Below are 19,462 nucleotides of genomic sequence, written 5' to 3'. Positions count from 1 at the left end.
CGAAAAAGGTGCAAAAACTGGACATGTTCGCTTACGCTTTGCTAAAGGACACATTACATGAAACACATGCACACTCATCAGTAGTAATTCTCTTCTTTCTTCCTTTAGGATTGATTGAATTTAGGAATATAGAATACGTCTCCATTTTTTTAAATTGTAGTAAAAGGAAGTAAAAGTTCTTCACCTATATTTCATGAGGTGGGAAGAAAGTTAATGCAAACACGTATACAAGGTCTTTCAGACTCCCTCTCTCTTGGATTTGAGGACACTTGACTTTGAATATATAATATACTTAAAATCCTGTAGTTTTCTTTTCCTCTGCCCCCCAATTCTCAAAATTTAAAGATGTAAGGTAAAAGCTCGGGTTCAACCGAGCTGCACTCACGATCCTGCTACTGCCTTTTCTGAACATAGTCCTCATTTGGGGATGTTATTGAAGTACAACATTGGAAGTGTTACTTGGGTCAATTTTTGGACAAATTATTAGTTAAAACTGACATTTGGTCATGAAAATTAGAAGGAAAGAAAGTTGAAAAAATAAACTGAGAAATTTGCCTAAACAAAGATCAAATGGGCATTTACTTCGGGCGCGTTTAGATTAGTTTTCTAAATGTTTATAAACATTTTTTCAAACCCTTAAAAAGTCAATCTAAGAGATTATACGAGGTTTAAACAATAATCTTATTTTAACAATTTTATTAAAATATTATTTCAATCTAATGAACTGAAATCTTTTTTTTTTCTAGTTCAAGGATTGTGAGTGAAAGTTCTAATTACTAATTAGTATTTTTATTTACTAAACTATATTATAAGTCTAGACAAGATTTTTGAGTCCATGTTACAGCTCCCAAATAAAAATTATAATAAAATTTTGGTTAAATTATATTAAAACATTTACTAACTTTTGGGTTAATTTCGATTATATCATATATTTAGAAATTTTTTATTTTAACCAATGATTTTTATACATTAATCTTGTCGCAAAGATTGCAAATATGATGTGAGTTGAAATGAATGCTAACAAAGATCATACCTTTCTATGTATAAGTTGCAAATAACTTGTATACATTTGGATAATATTTTATAAACTATATATAAAAATATGGTGTAATTTAAGGTACATCTATCTCTCTTTGTACATCATCTTTTCTTATAAAAAATTAGATGATTGAAGGAATGCACAAAAGTAATTTCATGAAATATTCAAGCTAACTTGAAATTCAACAGAGATTTTAAATAATTTTGTCCCATGGTACTAAAAAATGAAAATAGCCATGAATAATAAAAAATAAATGCACGGTAGAAGATTAAATTGGCACATATAGATGTACTATTCATACCACTCAATTCAAACAAAATACCCTCACTAATTCAATCAATTAAACCTTAAGAAGAAAAAGGATTTTAGAATCGAACTCTTTACTTCTAAAATGGATCAAATTAGCATTTAGTTAAACTAATAAGTCTGAGAAAATTTTCAAATTTGTTTTGTTTTTAAGAGAAAACTACTTTTAATCCCAAATAATAATTTTAGAAAAAAAGAAAAGAAAGGGTAGATGCTGCCGGTGGAATTGGCAAAGTCTCTCATAAACCCATTTGTTCCATGACTGCTTGGATGGAAATTCAGACACGTCCACCCTTCCATCTTCCACCTTCTTCTTCTTCTTCTTCTTCTTTTTTCTTCCGTCAATTCTCATTCTCTCTCTATAACCCATTTCTCCCTTTTCAAATTCATCAACAATGCCGGCTCTACTGCCATCTCCCACCTCCAAGTTCCGACTTCGATCCCCTTTTCTAATTTCTGGGTTTAGAACTCTCGTCACCACTTGCAGAGCCGTCCTTTTGCCTCACTTTGGTGGTCCGGAGGTTCTCCAACTCCGCTCCGACGTTCCCGTCCCTATTCTCAAGCCTCATGAAGTTCTTGTCCGTTCCTGCGCTGTTTCCATCAACCCACTTGATACCCGAGTGAGCATTTCTTCTTTTCTCTCTTCAACGCTATTCTTTTCGGTAATAGCTGATGTTTTTAGTAAAAAGGGCTTCATCACCATGGTGTATTATCTCAAGATTTATGGTGAAAGATTGACTGTTTGATTGTTGAATGTGGTATTTTGTTATTTGGACTTACTGCATTTTCTTGAAATCTTGGTTGTTTATTTGATCATGCAATTTGAATGTATTTTGATTTTTGGAGTTTTATTGTTTTTTCCCAGATGCGATCGGGTTATGGTCGTTCAATCTTTGAACCACTTTTACCGGTCATTTTGGGCCGTGATATCAGTGGTGAAGTTGCGGCTGTTGGTTCTTCGGTTCGTTCAGTAAGTGTTGGAGATGAAGTTTTTGGTGCTTTGCATCCAACTGCTGTGAGGGGTACTTATGCTGATTATGCAATTCTTTCAGAAGAGGAATTAAGTGCTAAACCGGTGTCATTTTCACATGTGGTAATCATTGAAGTGATCTCTTTACTGTTCTTTTTTTTTTTCTTTAAATTTTCTTGATGTTGTGGATATCATCGTTTTAATCGATTATTCTGCTTGATGTTGGAGAAGAAATTTCTGGTGCTTTGGTCTCCTTGTTTGTTTTGTTGTTTGTTTTGCCACTGCAAAATCAACTCATTCATACTGAAAAGTTTTGTATAGCTGGTGGCTTGGTTTTAAGTATGCGCTTATATTCCTTCATATTCTTTCTCAATGAAAGTTGTTTTATGATATATTTTCTGAAATTATTAGTGGATGCCCTTTGCTATCCTTTTTTAGGAAAAGTGGGAGAGGACTAAATCTCTTGAATGCTTTATACGCCTTTGTATATTTTCCTAAATTGTGAGTGGCACAGATAACACACGTCATCTAAGTTTCTATGATTATTATAAAAAAAAAATTGTGTTAAAAAGTTGTCATATACAAAGGGCATTCTAGTTTAAATGTAGAATTGTCGGTTCTTATCTAAACTTCTCGTCATTTGAAGATGCCACATGAATGTGACACAAAAATCCTAAGTGTTTGAGAACTCCACAAGCAAGTTGTTCAATCTTTCTTGAATGCTTCAACATGCAACCCTATATCAAGAAATAAAAAATGATGGTGATGAATCTCTGTCATCATCTCAAAGGAAAAATCTCATTTCCATAAATTCAAAATTTAAACATTATTTTGTGCAACCTAATGGTCATGCTTTAGATAGCCTCCCAAAACCCTAATGTGTGCCACATCATAATTCTTAGTAAAATGACAAAACTACCTTTTTTTAACATGTTCTGTAATTGAAGAAAATGGAAACAATAAAACTAGAAAATATAAATAATAGCTTTGAGCCCTTTGGGTTTCACATCGCCTCTCCTTCTCTTGAAGGATTTGTTCTCGAATCTAAACTATCACCTTGTAGAGCAAACTGTAGTCATGATATGTTAACGATCTAGCTCTCATTTGATCCTTCTTGATGTTCTACCATGGCCGAGTTCATAAACGTGCTTGGAGCAATATTGTTTAAGTAACGTCTTTGTTTTGTGGGTGGCATTGCTCCTTCATTAGTGCTTTCAAGAAAAAAGATCAAATAAGTAGTATTAGATAATAGACCAAGATTAACTGAACCTAGGAGATAACCAGCTCTCTTGTGTTAGCCTCAAAGATGATTCATTTTGAGGAGATAATTTCATGTTTGTCCTCTTGAGGCTTGGCACAATAAGCTTCATTCTAATTGGATTGAGTCTTATAACCTATTTTCTTAGAGAACTGCATAGTTCTTCTATTAAATCTTCTCATATAGCCTCTCTAAGTTGCATCTCTACCTCACATTTGAACATGCTTTCTTTTTCTGTTGATACATAGCTGCAAATTCTTTTTTTAAAAAAGTGGACCTCACAGTAATGGAAGCTTCATAAGGGAAATATAAGCATGAATGGCTATAAGGAGAGATACAAGCTAACTACCCCAGTTATGGAAGATTCATAAGAGAATTGGAGCAGGCCATTAGTAAGGAAAACAGAATATTTTCTTTCTACAGGAATTGAATTCGATGCTATCATACTCCCTAGGTCTAAGATTGAATTAATTTAAGAGGTTATTTCATGACTTTGTCCTTGTCAACACACAACCTGTTCTCTTATCTAAAGAGCATATCAACTAACTAATGAACTAACCATGTCTTATATAAAATAAACTAGCAAAAGGGCTGTCATTTTCATTAATAATCCAACAAAAAGAAACTTACTTCTACTACCAATTAATCAGCTAATCCAACAATCAGCAAGCTTAACCAAAAAATTATAAAGTTATCGTACTGTATCAATCAATCTCCTAAACTTAACCGATCTTTGTCATTTTCAGCTGTCTTACCTAATAAAAAAAAAAGTCCTCCCTGACTCCTTACTTCATTTTTCAATCTCTCTATCAGGAAGCAAGTGCCATTCCTTTTGCTGCACTGACTGCATGGCGGGCTCTAAAAAGTACTGCTAGAATCACAGAGGGGTATGTTCACTTTGTTTTGTTGGTTTGTATGTTTTTTGCTGTCTGTATGTATCAACCTCCTCCAGAAGGCACACATTTCAATTTTGTTGATTTAGGCTACTCATTTGACACATTTTCTTAATTCATAATAATTGTTTCTCATTTCTTAATTTCACTCTGGCCTCACTGTCCCCTGTATTAAAAAATTATATTAAATAATCTTCCGTGATGGCAGGCAACGGGTTTTAGTAATTGGCGGTGGAGGAGCTGTAGGTTATGCCGCGGTTCAGCTTTCAGTTGCTTCAGGCTGCCATGTTGCAACTACTTGTGGAAGTCAAAGTATAGAAAAATTACTAGCAGCAGGTGCTGAGCAAGCAGTTGACTATACGACTGAGGTAACGATTCACACACTATCCAGTAGGGACCTTGCTATTGTCATTGGATTGTGATAGTTTGCATTCGGATGGGAGATTGAATGATTTTTTTACATGATTGTCTATAGGGCATTGAATTCAAAATAAAGGGGAAATTTGACGCCGTATTGGATACAATTGGCGTGCCAGATACAGAAAGGATTGGTATTCATCTTCTGAATAGAGGTGGACACTATATGACACTTCAGGTATAGATCCATAACAATAAGGTAACCAGTCTTTTTTGAAGTATTGAATTGAAGCGCCTTGACATTGAGACACCTAATTGCCATTTGTTTAGGGCGAGGCTGCATCATTGACTGATAGATATGGGGTAGTTCTCGGGCTTCCTTTTTCTACGGGTGTCTTGTTGCAGAAACAGCTCAAGTATAGGTTCTCTCATGGAATTGGTAATAATCAAAAGCTTGCTGTTTCACTAAGTTTATTATCTTCTCAAAGATAATATCAGAACTATCCAATTACAGTATTGACAATTTGATATCATGTTCCCTATGCCTCCTGCTTGAATTTTTCCCATCACTTTGTGTATTCTTGAGCTTAGAAAGCAGCTCGCAAATATGGCATGTGCCATTAAGGGTTCATAGAGTTAATTATTATTAGTTTTTTTTTTTTCTACTTTGATCTGTATCATGTTCTAGAGTTCATAGTTCAAGCCCTTTGGCTTTGACTAGATGTACTTTAATCACTCTTTTGGAAACGGTATTTTTCTGTTCATGCAATGCAAATATAATTTTCTTAATTCAATGCTTCAAGGTGAATATGAGCTTCAGAACATAAAACAAATATATAGATCAAATTTATGCTCCTGTTGTTTAGTAACTTCAATTTTGTGTCTGTTGGTCCTTTTGTTTTAGAATATTGGTGGACATACATGAGGGCGGATTCCGAAGGTTTAGAAGAGATCAGGAGGCTGTGTGAAGCTGAAAAGCTGAAGATACCGGTCGAGAAAACGTTTCCTATCACCCAAGTAAGGGAGGCTCATGATGCAAAGGACAAAAACCTCATTCCTGGTAAAGTTGTGCTAGAGTTTGATTGATAAAAAATCCTTTCATATACTTGATATATATTTGATTTGTTGCCTCACGTGCATTGGATCCTGTAAACAATTTCCTCGGCTTTTAGCATCAAAATTGCTTTGGAACTTTACAGGATGTGAAAGTTCTATACATTGTAGATTAAATGCAAAGTGATATACCTTTTCTAGATTTTGCCAGATTAGAGAAGTGGAAAAGAGTAGGAAGAGATAGAGATTCTATTTGGCCTGACGTTAGACGATACAGTGTTTCTTAATCTTTGAATAAGAAATTTAATTTTTACTTCTCCTATTGTTGCAATTCCTTCATGATAATGGTTCTTCCCAGCACCGTTAATTATCTGTTTCCCTCTTTGAGCTATTATTACAGAGGTCCCTTGAAACACATATCAAAGGAGACCTTAGAACTTATATAATTCCTTCGATTTTATTTATTCTAATCTTTGTAGAAGTTCAAGTACAGTTGAGAGTACAATGAGGGGTATTTTTTTCTTCTAAAAACTAAAATTTTGTTTGGTAGTTATTTCTCTTTTTATATTTGAAAATCAAGCTAATCTACTCCAGCATGGTGTGAATTTTTTAGAGACTTTCATGTAGGGAAATCAAATCTATCTGTTTGGAATTCTATGAATTTGTATGAAAATCCCAAAAGTCGAATGATAGAGAAGGGCCTGGAGGATATATAATCTAATATCTATGATCCTATCTTTGGTCCATTGAGATCCTTTCTTATTTGTCTTTTCTTTTTTTGGTGGTCTCTGATTAAGACTCATCATATTTAATGGTTAAACATCACTTTCCAACACAATCCAGACATCTTCATACCTCCAATCATCACAATAATAATAATAATTAAAAATCAAATTCAATTATTTTTATATTTTATTTAGTTAGGATACAACATATATGTCTTAAACATATTTAGCCATCTTGTGTTGGGAAATCATTTTTAAAAATTGTCAATAACTATATGTATAGAAATTATTATCATAATTTGTTCCTAAATTACTTGAAATAAAGATAAGATAGTATTTATTGTTTCAGTAGTATTTAGATTTATGGTCATGAGGGCAACGAAATGATAAAGGAGAGATTAGAACAAGGCACAAGTGGAGTCTTAAGTCCCAATCTTTGCTCCTTTATGTCTTTATCTCTTTTTTAAAAGAGATAAGATTATGTCCAATTTATAATAGCTGTTTCAGTATTTATATATTTATATATATAAAGAAAACATTCATTGCTTTCATATAATTTATTTATGATAAATAATTACAACTCAACTTTTAGTCTTCTTTATTTAAAAAAACTCAAATTGCAAAAATCATACTTTACTTTACACTTTCAAAATTAAAAATTGAGCTCGAAACTTAAATACCTATTCTATCCGAATATGTAAGTTTACTTTACACTTCCAAAATTTAAAATTGAGCTCGAAACTTAAATACCTATTCTATCCGAATATGTAAGTTTGAAAATTGACTATCCTTTTATTTTTACAATTTTAACATTTTTTTTTGAAAGTTTAGAAGTTTAATTATTATTATTCAAAGTTAGAATATGTCATTTATTTACCTAATGTTATCTCAATATAATCTTAATGCTTATCCAAGTTAGGGCCAGTTGCAAAAATGTTAATATTTGGCATTTAGTCCACAAACTTTTATAGTTGTTTTTATTTAGTCCTCCACTTTTAAAAATTTTCAATTAATAGACTTTGAATTTTGATTTTATATGATACTTTTAGTGAAATGATAGTGTGATATTATTGGATAAATATTGATTTATTTGATAAGACATGATGGGCACACCACAAAATTAATAAAATTACAACTTTATTTCATAACTTCTTTTTTTTATTACGATAGTGGTCTTGCATTCTTAAACTTTAAAAATGCCAAATCAAATCTAACTTAAAATTCCCAAATTTATATCTAATATGTTTTTAAAAAAACATACTCAACCTTTATTAAAATCTAAATTTAAACATTTATTAGAAATTATTTAAGATTTATGAACCTATTAAACACAAAACTCAAATTCACTCCTAAAGTAAATAAAACAACTAGTCAACAAAGATTCTTTAAAAATGAATATTCAATTATTGCCTTTCAAAAGAAAAAAAAAAGTACAAATATTAAAGCAAGGAAACATATATATATATATATATATTAATGAAGCTAGAAATATCATATTTATGAAAAATTGATCTAACGTTTATTTATTTATTTTAGTATTATATTAAAGATGTCTTAATCTCTTGAAACATTAATGATTAGAAGCATAATTTATTTAGGTATAATTTTGCAATTTATTAGAATATTTGTCAAAGTTAATAATGATTAAGAAAAAAAGATAAGAGGTCATAAATAAGATGACAGAATCTATAGACCCATCAAACCAAAACCAAAACCAAAAGGCATATTAAAGTGTTTGATTAAAAGTCTTTTTCACTTTTTTTTTCTTTCTTGTATGCAAAAATAAATAAATAAATAAGGTACCTCTAATTTGATTTAAGCATTAAATTAATGGGTCTGTTAAGTGCTTTTGATGGTCATTTTGTCAGCTTCTGTTTGTATAATTATATTGGTCAAACCAAAACCTTCCTTTGACCATTATTTTCTCTATCATTATTTCACACTTTCAAGTTTCTTTTTTTCCTTTTTTTTTTATTTATCTATTAAAAATAAAAAGAGAAAAAGAAAAAGAAAAAGAATTGATTTTGTATGGCCTATGCAATTGGGCCAGCTTGGCCCATCATTTATTTATTTTACAAATGGTGATATGACCATGTGAATGCCGAAGAACTCTCTCTTTTCTTTACCCTACAAATTAGGGCAATCAAACCCTAAACATTTGATGCCTTAGGTGAGGTAGTTGAACTATTTCATTGTGCTTTGCCTTGCCTCTAAAGAAATCTTTATATTTCCCTTTTTCCCTTTTTAGGAATGCAATCACTAGTTGCACTCCCAAATACAACAATATAATTCAAAATATCGACTAATTATTAATCCTAAGAGTATTACTCATTGTTATTACTATCTAATCAATATTGTTTTGAAACATTGTTTTATTTTTTAAAACGTGTATGCAACTTGATTGTATATACTCAATTCTCTAGTTGGCATGTTTATTAATTATATATCTAATAAACAATAAATGATTATTGATTTGGTGGGTCTCACACAAAATCAATGACTTCTTTAATAGAAGAATCAAATTTCATAATTTTGTTCAAATTTTGAATGATTTTCATACTCATTCTTCTTAGGTCAGCAAAAACTTTAATAGTATTCATTGCTACAATAAATAATTATCCTAGAAGACGATTGATATCTCTTGACCAATTGAAATTATCAGGATGCCTTAAATTAATCTGTAGGTGATAGCATGGTACAATGATTTATGAGCCAAAACTAGACTAAGTTATACATAACATTTATTTTATTCCATCTACATACTGGTTTTTTTTGGTAATTTATCTTTAAAACAATCTAAAAATGAATCATTCCCTCTATTTACTTCTCTTGTGAAAATATAATCACATAAGTGTCTCTGTTTTTTCTTCTCCGAAAATAATTATTAGAATTAGAATTAAAATGATGTATTAATTTATATAGAGAGTTCGCATATATTAGAATGGATGTGTTAGAATTGAATGATTGAATTAGGGTTTGAATAAAGTAATTAAATAAATAAGTAAATGTTACCGTTGGTACTAAAAAAAGAGAGAAAAAAAAGAAGAGAAAAATGAGTTAGTGTATTGTATTTGTTTAGTAAAATGGCGTGAGTGGGGGGGGCGCAGGGGATCAGAGCTGGGGGCATGGTTTTTGTGTCCAACGCGCGCTTCTCAATGTAGTGCTCTCTTCCATTGCGCCTCACTCCCCACTACAAACTAAAAACTACACACACTCAAATCTCAATCAATTAATCAACTACACATTGTTCTAATTCAATTTATAAACTTACGGGAAGAAAGAATGGGAGTAGATAGTAATTCCTGCAAAGAAGAGTGAGAAAAAGAATGGGTGATGATTGTTATAAGGACGCGCTCCAATTCGAGCGTGGTAGATTAGATAGAAACAGAGAAGGTGAGTAATCAGAGGTTATCATTCTCATGCACTACGTCACGTGTGGGTTACACCAACTTTTACTCCTCAGTCCCCCATGTGATCCCCTCATTTTCCTAAAACAACCCCAACACTTTCTACCTATTTACAGCTCTACCCCTTTGTCGTTTTGGCCGAAAACGACCACTGAAAAGCCGAGTCTGTCCATACACACACACACACACACACACCTCTTCTCTTCTTTTTTTATATTTCCAATATATTTATTATCTCTTCTTCTTCTTCTTCTTCTTCTTCTTCTTCTTCTTCTCTTAAAAAAAAAAAAGAAATTATACTTATTCATTTCATATCTCTATTATCTGGCCACGTCTAACTTTCATGTGACCCAACATTATGATCTTTCAGTCATTTCTAAGATTCTTTTTCTAATTAAATACTTCAACTCAATTATAGGGAGAATTATATTTACATACTCTTTATTTATCTATCATATATCACCATACATTAACCTACTCTATTGTATATCTCTTATCAAAGTTAACTTTTCTTTCTATCTATGGCTTTCCTTCTATTATTTTTCCTCTTCACTGCCTTTCTTCTTCTTTTTCTACATCTCTCAATAGTAACAATAATGCTCACTACCTTTGAATTTCACCTCCAACCATACACAACGGCAACAACAAAATAGTTGTCTCTTCTACCTCTAGTAAGACCCGATGATGGGTGACTACGTGTAGGTTTGGTGTTGATAGTAAAAGGTTTATATATGTATATTTTTAATAAAATGAATTAAGGTAATTAAAAATCTTACTTTTCATTTCTTAAATTTAAGTTATAGATAAGTCAAACCATCAACCTAGGATGGTTCAATCAATACATTTTATTTAATTAAATAATGATACTAAAACAACAATTAGATATTGATTCAAATATATGTTTCATGAGAACAATTAAGATATTTTTTTAATTTGAAAATTAATTTCTATATACTATTATTTTTATAACTTCAAATCATTCCAGAACCTATCAAAAACACGTTTTCACAATTAAGAATAAATAATATAAAACTAATTTTTAAAAATATATAAATTAATATGTGCATTGATATAATTTTTTGAAATCACCTTAGTCAATATCAAATTATCTAGTAAACATAGACTATGATGTTATAAATTCAAAAGTACAATAATTAAAATAAGACTATAGTTTATAACATTGTTATCTTTTAGAAAGTTAAAAGACTAAAAATGAATATAATGTTTTCTTTTAATTAATATCCGTTGTAGTTGATGGTTTAGTGATCAAATTTTAGAATAGTATGTTCATTAAATTATTGGTTGAATTTCGTTAACGTGAACTCGAATTCAGCTCAATGTGAAATTTTTTCACCCATTTTTTTTTATCATTCATGCCACAATAATGCATTTTATTCTTGTATGTTTTTTAAAAAATAATAATACATCACTATTTCTTTTGCCTTTATTATTTTTTATTTTTCAAAATTCACATAACTTTTTTCAGCAGGACTAAAAAAAAAGGGTACTATTGTGGTAAAAAGAGCTATTGGGGTAAAGTTTTATATCATTGCTTTTGTTAATCTTAAAGTTTTGGATTTGACTTTCTAGATCCTCAAATGATGGGGTGTGTTAAATATAATGTAAGGCATAGTTCTTACTAAATAAGTTTAATGATATTCAAGTGTTGAAATGAATAAAAGTGTACTTTCGTAAAATTGTTTAAAATGATTAGTGATAATCTCTAGTATATATAAAAGCTTAATCGGGAGAAATTCTTTTTTTTTTTCATTTTTTAACTTTCTTCATAAGTAGTTTATGTAATTAGGTAGATGAAAATGTTATCTGTTTCCTTTTTTATTTTAGTTATACTCATTGAAGAAGAAATGAGATGATTTTATGAATTCATAAAGTTGGTTGTAATTTATGAATAACAAATAGCTCAAGAAAATCAAACATCTTTCCAACTTCTAAGAGCTCGGTAAAATCGAAAGGTTTTCCAAATTCTAATAGTTTAAGAAAAATCGCAAGTCTTTCCAATTTTTAAAATGTAAATAATGAACAATTTTATAGCCAAGGAAATAAAAAAAGTATCTTTTAAATGGAAATAATTAATAATACATTTAATTATTAATTCTAACACAAAATAGAGAGAATAGTCTTTCAAATAAGAGGAAATATCTCTGTTTCATTGCATGTTTTCAATCATGATTGTTTATTTTCTTTCTATTCTTTTTTGGTTTTTTATGCTTTTCTAGATGAATTATCTCATTATTTGATATCTTTAAAAATTTTCAATCATGTTTTTCTATTCATTCATCAACTTTCTTCTCTAAAAGTTTATAGAATTTAGTATGATAAACCAATGTAGTATAGTTAATTTATTTTTAAAACGGTTGCAAAGTAAAAGTTGTCAAACAATCATTATAGCATTACATTTTAAGAACTATTTATGAGTTTAATCTTAAACAACAATCCAAAGAAAAATTAATCAATTAAAAATGAAGATAGTTAAAAGAAAGAAAATGTTGTTATGAAGAAAAAATAAAGTTAGACGATAAAATAAAAATGACACACAAGTGTCACGTGTTAAGAACTAGTCTTTACAATTGTATGTGAATAGGATGAAGTTGGCTTATGCGATCGAATTAAATTTTTTTAATCATTATTTTAAATTAAGCTCATATCAGACTTGAATTGATCTTTAAATAGGATGGCACTAACCATTTATACTATTTTTAATAAAAGTAACACCACTCTTATAATTGTCTAATAAAGAACGAGTGAGGCGTTAAAAGACCAATTTATTTACACATAATAGAAAGTATAAGGACTTATTTGATATTAGATAGGGTTCATATTTTGATTAGACACTTAATAGTTGTGGAATTTTAGTTTTTGTAGTTTCTTTAAACATCTAAATTTGGTGTGTTTACTCAAAATGATTTTGGGTTGCTTGTAAGTTTTAGAATTATAACCATGATATGATATTACCAAACTGAAAGTTATAAGAGGTTTGGGTTGGTGACATTGAAAATTGAAAATTGAGTACATATTTTGTTGTAATATGATTTGCAAAGTAATTGGAAGGGCAAAAGTGGAATTAATCCAAAACCTATATTTAGAAAAATAGAAGAAAAGGACGGAATTACCCCTAGAAAAATATAATGGGAATTTCCAACTAATAACAAAAATAGAGATGGATAGGAAACACAACACACTATCCCATTCCCTCTCTCTTCCTTTTCTCCCACAAAATCAAAACCTATCTTCCTCTTCTTATTCTTCTTTCCTCCTCCTCCCTTGCCTTCAATCATACTGTTTCACCACAGAAATCAAAACCCCATTTGCCCTAATGGCTACTCTTCACCGGTAACCATCTCTGTTTTCATGGATTCTGACCCCCATTTTCGTACCACAAGCACCAACAGTACCAGTTCCACCGCCACCCCCTCCAGCGAGCTCTTCATTTGCTTCACTTCTCGCTTCTCCTCTTCTTCTTCTTCCTCCATGAAGATCTCTTCCAAGTCCATTCTCAGTCCTGGCCGTCCCCGTGAACCCTCCCAAATCTCCCTCTCTACTTCCCTCAGTCGCCGTCTCAAATCCAGCGGTAGTCTCAAGGGTGGTCAAGCCTCCCCCATGTTTCCCACTGGCAGGAAGAAGCGTGGCTGTGCTTTTGATAATCCCGAACCCTCTTCGCCCAAGGTTACTTGTATTGGTCAGGTTAGGGTTAAGACGAAGAAGCAGGGGAAGAAGATGAGGGCTAGATCGCAGAAACGGAGGACTAATTCGGAGGCCAGTTTTCGGAGATCGGAGAGTCTTGTTCAATCGTCGCAGGGTAATGGTAGTGACCAGCAATTCTCGTCGCATCATAATCACCATCTTCTTCGTCAGAACAGTAATAGTAATGCTGGAAATGGTTTCCAGCAGGAATGCTTATCGCATCGGAACCAGCGGTGGGTGCATTTGCCGTTTACGATTTGTGAGGCGCTTAGGGCTTTTGGTGCTGAACTCAACTGCTTCTTGCCGTGCCATTCGTCTTGTTCTGGTAACAGGGAGAATAATAAGGAATCGAAGCCGGCAGAGAGGTCGTCGGAGAGTGAGAGTTCTTGTGGGACGGTGTTTGCGCGGTGGTTGGTGGCGGTGCAGGATGGAGACGGGAAGGGGAGAGAGATCGAGCTGGTGGTTGGAGATGAAGAAACTCGAACGGAGAAGGAAAATGGAAGCCAGAGACGGCATGTTTTTGAGGGATTAGACTTCAAAGATAAGAATGAGGCTGTGGAGGAGGAGGAATCTAGGATCAGCATTTGCATTCCTCCGAAGAATGCTTTATTGCTAATGAGATGTAGATCTGATCCGGTGAAAATGGCGGAGCTGGCGAAACGATTCTGTGAACCTCCTGCGCCGAAAGTGGATGAAGAAGACGAGGAAGGAGAAGATGAAGACAATGAAGCAAAAAAGAGACAAAATGAAGTGAAAAGAGATGTATCTGTGCCTGTGTCTTCCATTGTTACTGTAAATAAGGAAGAGGAAGAAGTAAAGGAAGAGGAAGATGAAAGAAAAGTGGAGCAGCTCATTGTGAAGCTTGAAAACGAGGAAGAAATGAATGAAGAATGTGTTTCTGATGCAGATAAAGAAAAGGAAGAAGCTAATTTGGTTTTACAGGAAGAAGAACGAGAAGAAGAAGAAGACAATGAAGAAGAGACCATAGAAATGGCCACAGAAAACGAAATCGATGAGCAAAAAGATATTACTGTTGTAAATCAGCTTAATCAAGAACAAGCATTGGAAGAAAAAGAAGAGGATAAAACCGATCAAGTTAATCAGCAAGAAACAATGGCGATTCCAATTCCGCTTCTGATTCAGACCCACTGTGAACCCGAAATGGCTCAAGATGTAGAGAAGCTGGAATCTGTCGAAAAAGAGGAACCCAAGCTATCCCATGAAAGCGAACAAGACCAGAAAACAGAAGAAGACGAAAACCTTAGAGAAGATAAGGAAGAAGAAGAAGAGGAAGAAGGCGAAAACGGCGAAAACGGCGAAACCACCACTTCACCATCATTATCAGTAGAGACAGAACCAGTTTCAGACGAAACCGAAACTGAAGTTGATGTGAATAGGGAAGAAGAAGAAGAAGAAGAAGAAGAGAAAACGACGGATGAAGGAATCGGACCCGATGACGAAAACGACGTATTAGTGGGTCCAGAGGAGGAGGACCAGTCCAAGGAGGGAGAAACTCCGCCGCCGGAGCCGGAATCAGAACCGAAACCGGAGAGAAAAACACAAACAGAAACATCCGTTCTCCCAGATTGCTTGCTGTTAATGATGTACGAGCCAAAGCTATCAATGGAGGTATCGAAGGAGACATGGGTTTGCAGCGCAGACTTCATAAGATGCGTTCCGACCAGGGAGAAGAAGGCGATCGGCAAAGACCCACCGCCGCCTCCGCCACCGAAGAAACGAGAAACGAAGCCGACGGACACTACGCAGACAGCGGTTGTTCAGCCAGCGAGATGGTCGTGTTCGTTTCCAGCGGCAGCGGCAGCGGCGGCGATGATAGAACAGAAGCTAGTAAGAGCCAAGGGTTACGAGCCGTTTGTTCTTACTAGATGCAAGTCGGAGCCGATGAGATCTTCGGCTAAGCTGGCGCCAGATGCTTGCTGTTGGAAGGATCGCAAGCTCGAGCCACACCGTCCGGCTACCTTCGGCGTCGGCGCGGCTGAAGTTGGATTTTGACCATTTCACCCTTCTCAACTCTTAAGGTAAAAAAGAAAAGGACTAGAAAGAAATAGGAATTTGTATAAATAGTGTGGTAGCAATTTGTATTTTTCCAGAAAAAAAAAAGGTATTTTGCCATTGTAGGTTTTGCATAATTCTGCCTTTTTGCAATCTCCCCCCCCTCTCCATCACATGTTTTTCTTTTTGCCCCTCATATTTATTATATTGGGAAATTAGTTTTAAACGTTTATATGATCATATCATCAACTTTACCCCAATTTTGTTATATATAAAAAAAAAAACAATTCATGTTTTATGTAGTTCTTAAATTTATTTTAAAATAATGCTAAAATTTGATAATGGAAAGTCCTTCGTTGTTTAGATAATGTAATAATAATTTCTAGAATAGAATTAAATTAGAATTTTGAATGCATTAAAGTTTTTTAAATAAAAGAATGAAATGGAGTAGAACACAACTAAGAAAACAAATCTTAATTGGAAAGAGATTCTAATCTTTTTGGGATGCAAAGGAACATTTTGAATAAATAAAACAATTAGTGGAATTGAATGGTTTTATTGTAATTTAATTTTAGTTCAATTAAAAGAAGAATATACTAAATAACAATTCATAAGTACAGTCCTTAATGTTTGAACATTTTGCTATACTCAATGTTACTTTTTTAAATACTAAAAAACTCATAGAGAAGAGTGATTTTAATATACCTAATCCTTTAATATATTTTTGAAGTGTAAAACCAAACCTAAAACTTACTTTACCCCTTAAATGCTTTTATTTGAAGGATTTTGAAACATTTGTAGTATGAAATTAGTGCTAAAGAAAAAGAAAAAAAAGAAAGGAAATGATTTGAAACCTAAGTAGATGGTGATTGCAAATGTGAAGTCTTGTCAAACCAATTATTTGTGTAAAGAAGTTGTATGAAATTATTGTGACATTCCTTTTAAATAATAATATGGTAAGATGACATTATTAGAGAAGGGGTATGCTCCATAAATTAACTAAAGAACAAACCACTAAATATGAGAAATGATTGTCCAATAATAATACTATGTTTTTAAATCTTTAAAATTACTCCAAACACTTGCAATAATTTTAATCCTTATAAACTTTGGTTCTTTATTTCATTTTAGTATTTCAACTTTAAAATTGAAGTAAATGCGAAAATAAGAGACCAAATGAAGTAAAGTTAATTTGTATTTAAACCTTAAGAAAGGGTTATTTGTCATCTAAATGAGGTTTAATTATTTTTTAGTATAATGAATTGGAGAGAGAGAAATGAAAAGAAAAAAAGAGGAAAAAGTGGAAAAGTAAAGGGAAGTGGAGGTTAGCACTTCGAAGCTTTGTTGAATTTAAAAAGAAAAGAAAGATTATTGGCAATGTGAAAAGTGAAAGCATTGGAAAAGATTCCCAAAGTTTTCAAAACTATCCTTTTTTGCTCTATTCCTTTGCCTTTCTCATTCTTGTTTTCTTATCACCAAAATTTATATTCTGTGTTTTCAACATGAACATAAAAGTTGTTCATCCTTTTCTTTAACACAATGAATTGTACTTTCTTTTTCCCTTTTATAATTTAGTTTCCTTTTTAAAAACTTACCCTTTTCACACACATATATATATACTTAAATTATAATAGAAGTATTGAATAGTTGATTGAGTTTTCAAAATATCTCGTCAATTTATGAATTGTCAACTTCGTGTCTAATAAACTTATATGCTAAATATTGTTGATGTCAAATTTTGAAGAGGCTAAAATGCACATATGCTTCATGTGACGTCTATGGTGAATTTGTTTGAAGAGGAGAAGAATGTGACTTACAAGAGAAAAAACTTGTACGTTGGTATGATGTTTGCCACACACAATTTGATGATTAAGTTAGAGAGTGAAAGAATGTGGAAGTTAAAGCAGTTTGAAGCTAGAACACCATTTACTATCTATGAAGTTATAATGAAGTATTTATAGGAAAAGTTGACTTAAGTTGTTCTTAATTATGGTTTCAAAGATAATTAAATAGATAACCTATCAGTTCAAGTTCAAGGGGTAGTCTTGGTTTCATGTTTGACTAGGGTTGGTTCGATGTTGATTGTAGCCGAACATCTTATTTGGGCCAATCTCAAGCATAAAGGATCTCTTGAGTCAAGTTCACAACCTTACTTGAGGCTTAGCATGCTGGCTTGGGTTAGACTCAAACTAATATACTCCTCTACGTCCAGTTTATCCATAGTCACCACTTTCGACTTCTATCATGTTTTTTCTTAACTTTGTCATTCTTATTTGTGCTAAATGTCAATTATATCATTTTATTTTTGTGTTTAGTAGATGATTGAGTTAAAAAAAAAACTATTAGATACAAATTTAAAATTAAAAAATAGATGAGTGAGTTAAGAAAAAAAAAACTATTAGATACAAATTTAAAATTAAATCGGTTTTAGGGTTTTCTGCATGAAAATTGATGTCACACACATTCAAAACTTATGTTTGTTTCACAGTTTTCGACCCTCTGTCTAGAAATAACTTATTCCTACACATCCTTATTTTCCACACATACGAGTTCTTTATTCCCTTCATGTGGGTTTTCTCTATTATCACTATTGTTTCAAACATAACGTATTATTTACTACGTAGGATATGAATATTTAAATAAAATACATAAACAAATTGATCTAAATACCTTTCATTAATAAAATATACATCGTATTATTCAATATATACTGTAATTATGTGGAATATATGAAAAACAATGTAAAACGAAAGAAAGAATGGACAAAGAGAAAAATTGGAAAGTGAGAAAGAGATCGAGAGGGAAGAACTTTTGAACCAAATCATCAAAAGAAAAATAATTAAGAGACAATTTTTATTATGATATTCACATGATATAACTAATCACTTACCATAGATATCTAATAAATATAAATCTTAATCATAATCCACTTTTCTTTTTCTTTTTTCTATTTTTCAAAAATATATTATTAATAATAATAATGAGATAAATTGGTCATTTGAATCATATGTTTGTGTAAAATATTAGTTAATTTATGATATTTTTAAATTTTTTGAAAAATTTAAGTCAACCTTATAACATAGTATACCGTTTTAGGCTATCTTAGTTAAAGAAACTAGTTTTAATTTATATTACTTTCCTTCATTAAACACGTATAATATTTATTAAACTTTTTTTTGGTATTCTTTATTAATATATCATACTTCTATCTCTCTCTCTCTCTTTTTTTCTTCCGTTTTTTATATAATATATTTGTATTAAAATATATTTTCTTATTTTATTTAATTAAAATTAAAATTTACTAACTATAAACTTAATTAATTACAAACATGAATTAGTATTAGATTATGATTAAGATTATGTTAATAGGTTAATTTTAATTATCATTTTTTTTAAAAAAATTAATTATCAATTACCCAGTTAAATTATTATTGATGTCAAATTAGTTAACTTTTGGAGGTGTCCTAAAAATTAACCATTTTATGACATGTAGAAAAATTCAAATTCTATCAATAATAGATATTGACAGAATGTTAACAATTTTTATCATTGATAGAATTAAAAATTTTGTCAAGACAGGTAAATATTTTAGTTTATTTTATTATATTTAAAAATGTTTCTAATTTTTATTGATAAATTGTTAATTTATTAAATTTATATAAGACTTTCCTGCTTAATTTCATAAACTAAATTCAAACATAATTTTTGTCCACAAAATTCTAATAGCATTTTCCATACA

The 19,462-nt window shown here is 31.6% G+C and overlaps 2 protein-coding genes across 2 annotated transcripts; both read left to right on the top strand.

Annotated features, from left to right (window-relative positions):
* Positions 1-1,570: 1,570 nt before the first annotated feature.
* Positions 1,571-6,198, top strand: LOC101207846 (reticulon-4-interacting protein 1, mitochondrial). The gene is made up of 7 exons (XM_011652995.2): positions 1,571-1,965; positions 2,211-2,438; positions 4,387-4,460; positions 4,675-4,834; positions 4,942-5,061; positions 5,154-5,262; positions 5,728-6,198. Exons 1-7 carry the CDS (start codon positions 1,741-1,743, stop codon positions 5,907-5,909), a joined length of 1,098 nt encoding a protein of 365 aa, XP_011651297.1. The 5' UTR covers positions 1,571-1,740; the 3' UTR covers positions 5,910-6,198.
* A 6,978-nt stretch (positions 6,199-13,176) lies between these two features.
* LOC101220770 (glutamic acid-rich protein) lies at positions 13,177-15,983 on the top strand. Its single transcript, XM_004146195.3, has one exon. It carries the CDS (start codon positions 13,378-13,380, stop codon positions 15,721-15,723), a length of 2,346 nt encoding a protein of 781 aa, XP_004146243.2. The 5' UTR covers positions 13,177-13,377; the 3' UTR covers positions 15,724-15,983.
* Positions 15,984-19,462: the final 3,479 nt, after the last annotated feature.

The sequence above is a fragment of the Cucumis sativus genome, chromosome 3, assembly GCF_000004075.3.
Source record: "Cucumis sativus cultivar 9930 chromosome 3, Cucumber_9930_V3, whole genome shotgun sequence".
In the NCBI taxonomy this organism is placed as follows: Eukaryota; Viridiplantae; Streptophyta; class Magnoliopsida; order Cucurbitales; family Cucurbitaceae; genus Cucumis; species Cucumis sativus.
Note: the sequence above shows the minus strand (reverse complement) of the source record. Positions and strands in the feature narration are given on the sequence as shown.

What these genes read in the sequence shown, in the direction of transcription:
- LOC101207846 (XM_011652995.2), top strand. Translation starts at nt 1,741, where the DNA reads ATGCCGGCTCTACTGCCATCTCCCACCTCCAAGTTCCGACTTCGATCC. An exon ending in TCAACCCACTTGATACCCGA is followed by an intron (nt 1,966 to 2,210) that starts GTGAGCATTTCT and finishes GTTTTTTCCCAG; the next exon opens with ATGCGATCGGGTTATGGTCG. An exon ending in ACTGCTAGAATCACAGAGGG is followed by an intron (nt 4,461 to 4,674) that starts GTATGTTCACTT and finishes CCGTGATGGCAG; the next exon opens with GCAACGGGTTTTAGTAATTG.
- LOC101220770 (XM_004146195.3), top strand. Translation starts at nt 13,378, where the DNA reads ATGGATTCTGACCCCCATTTTCGTACCACAAGCACCAACAGTACCAGT.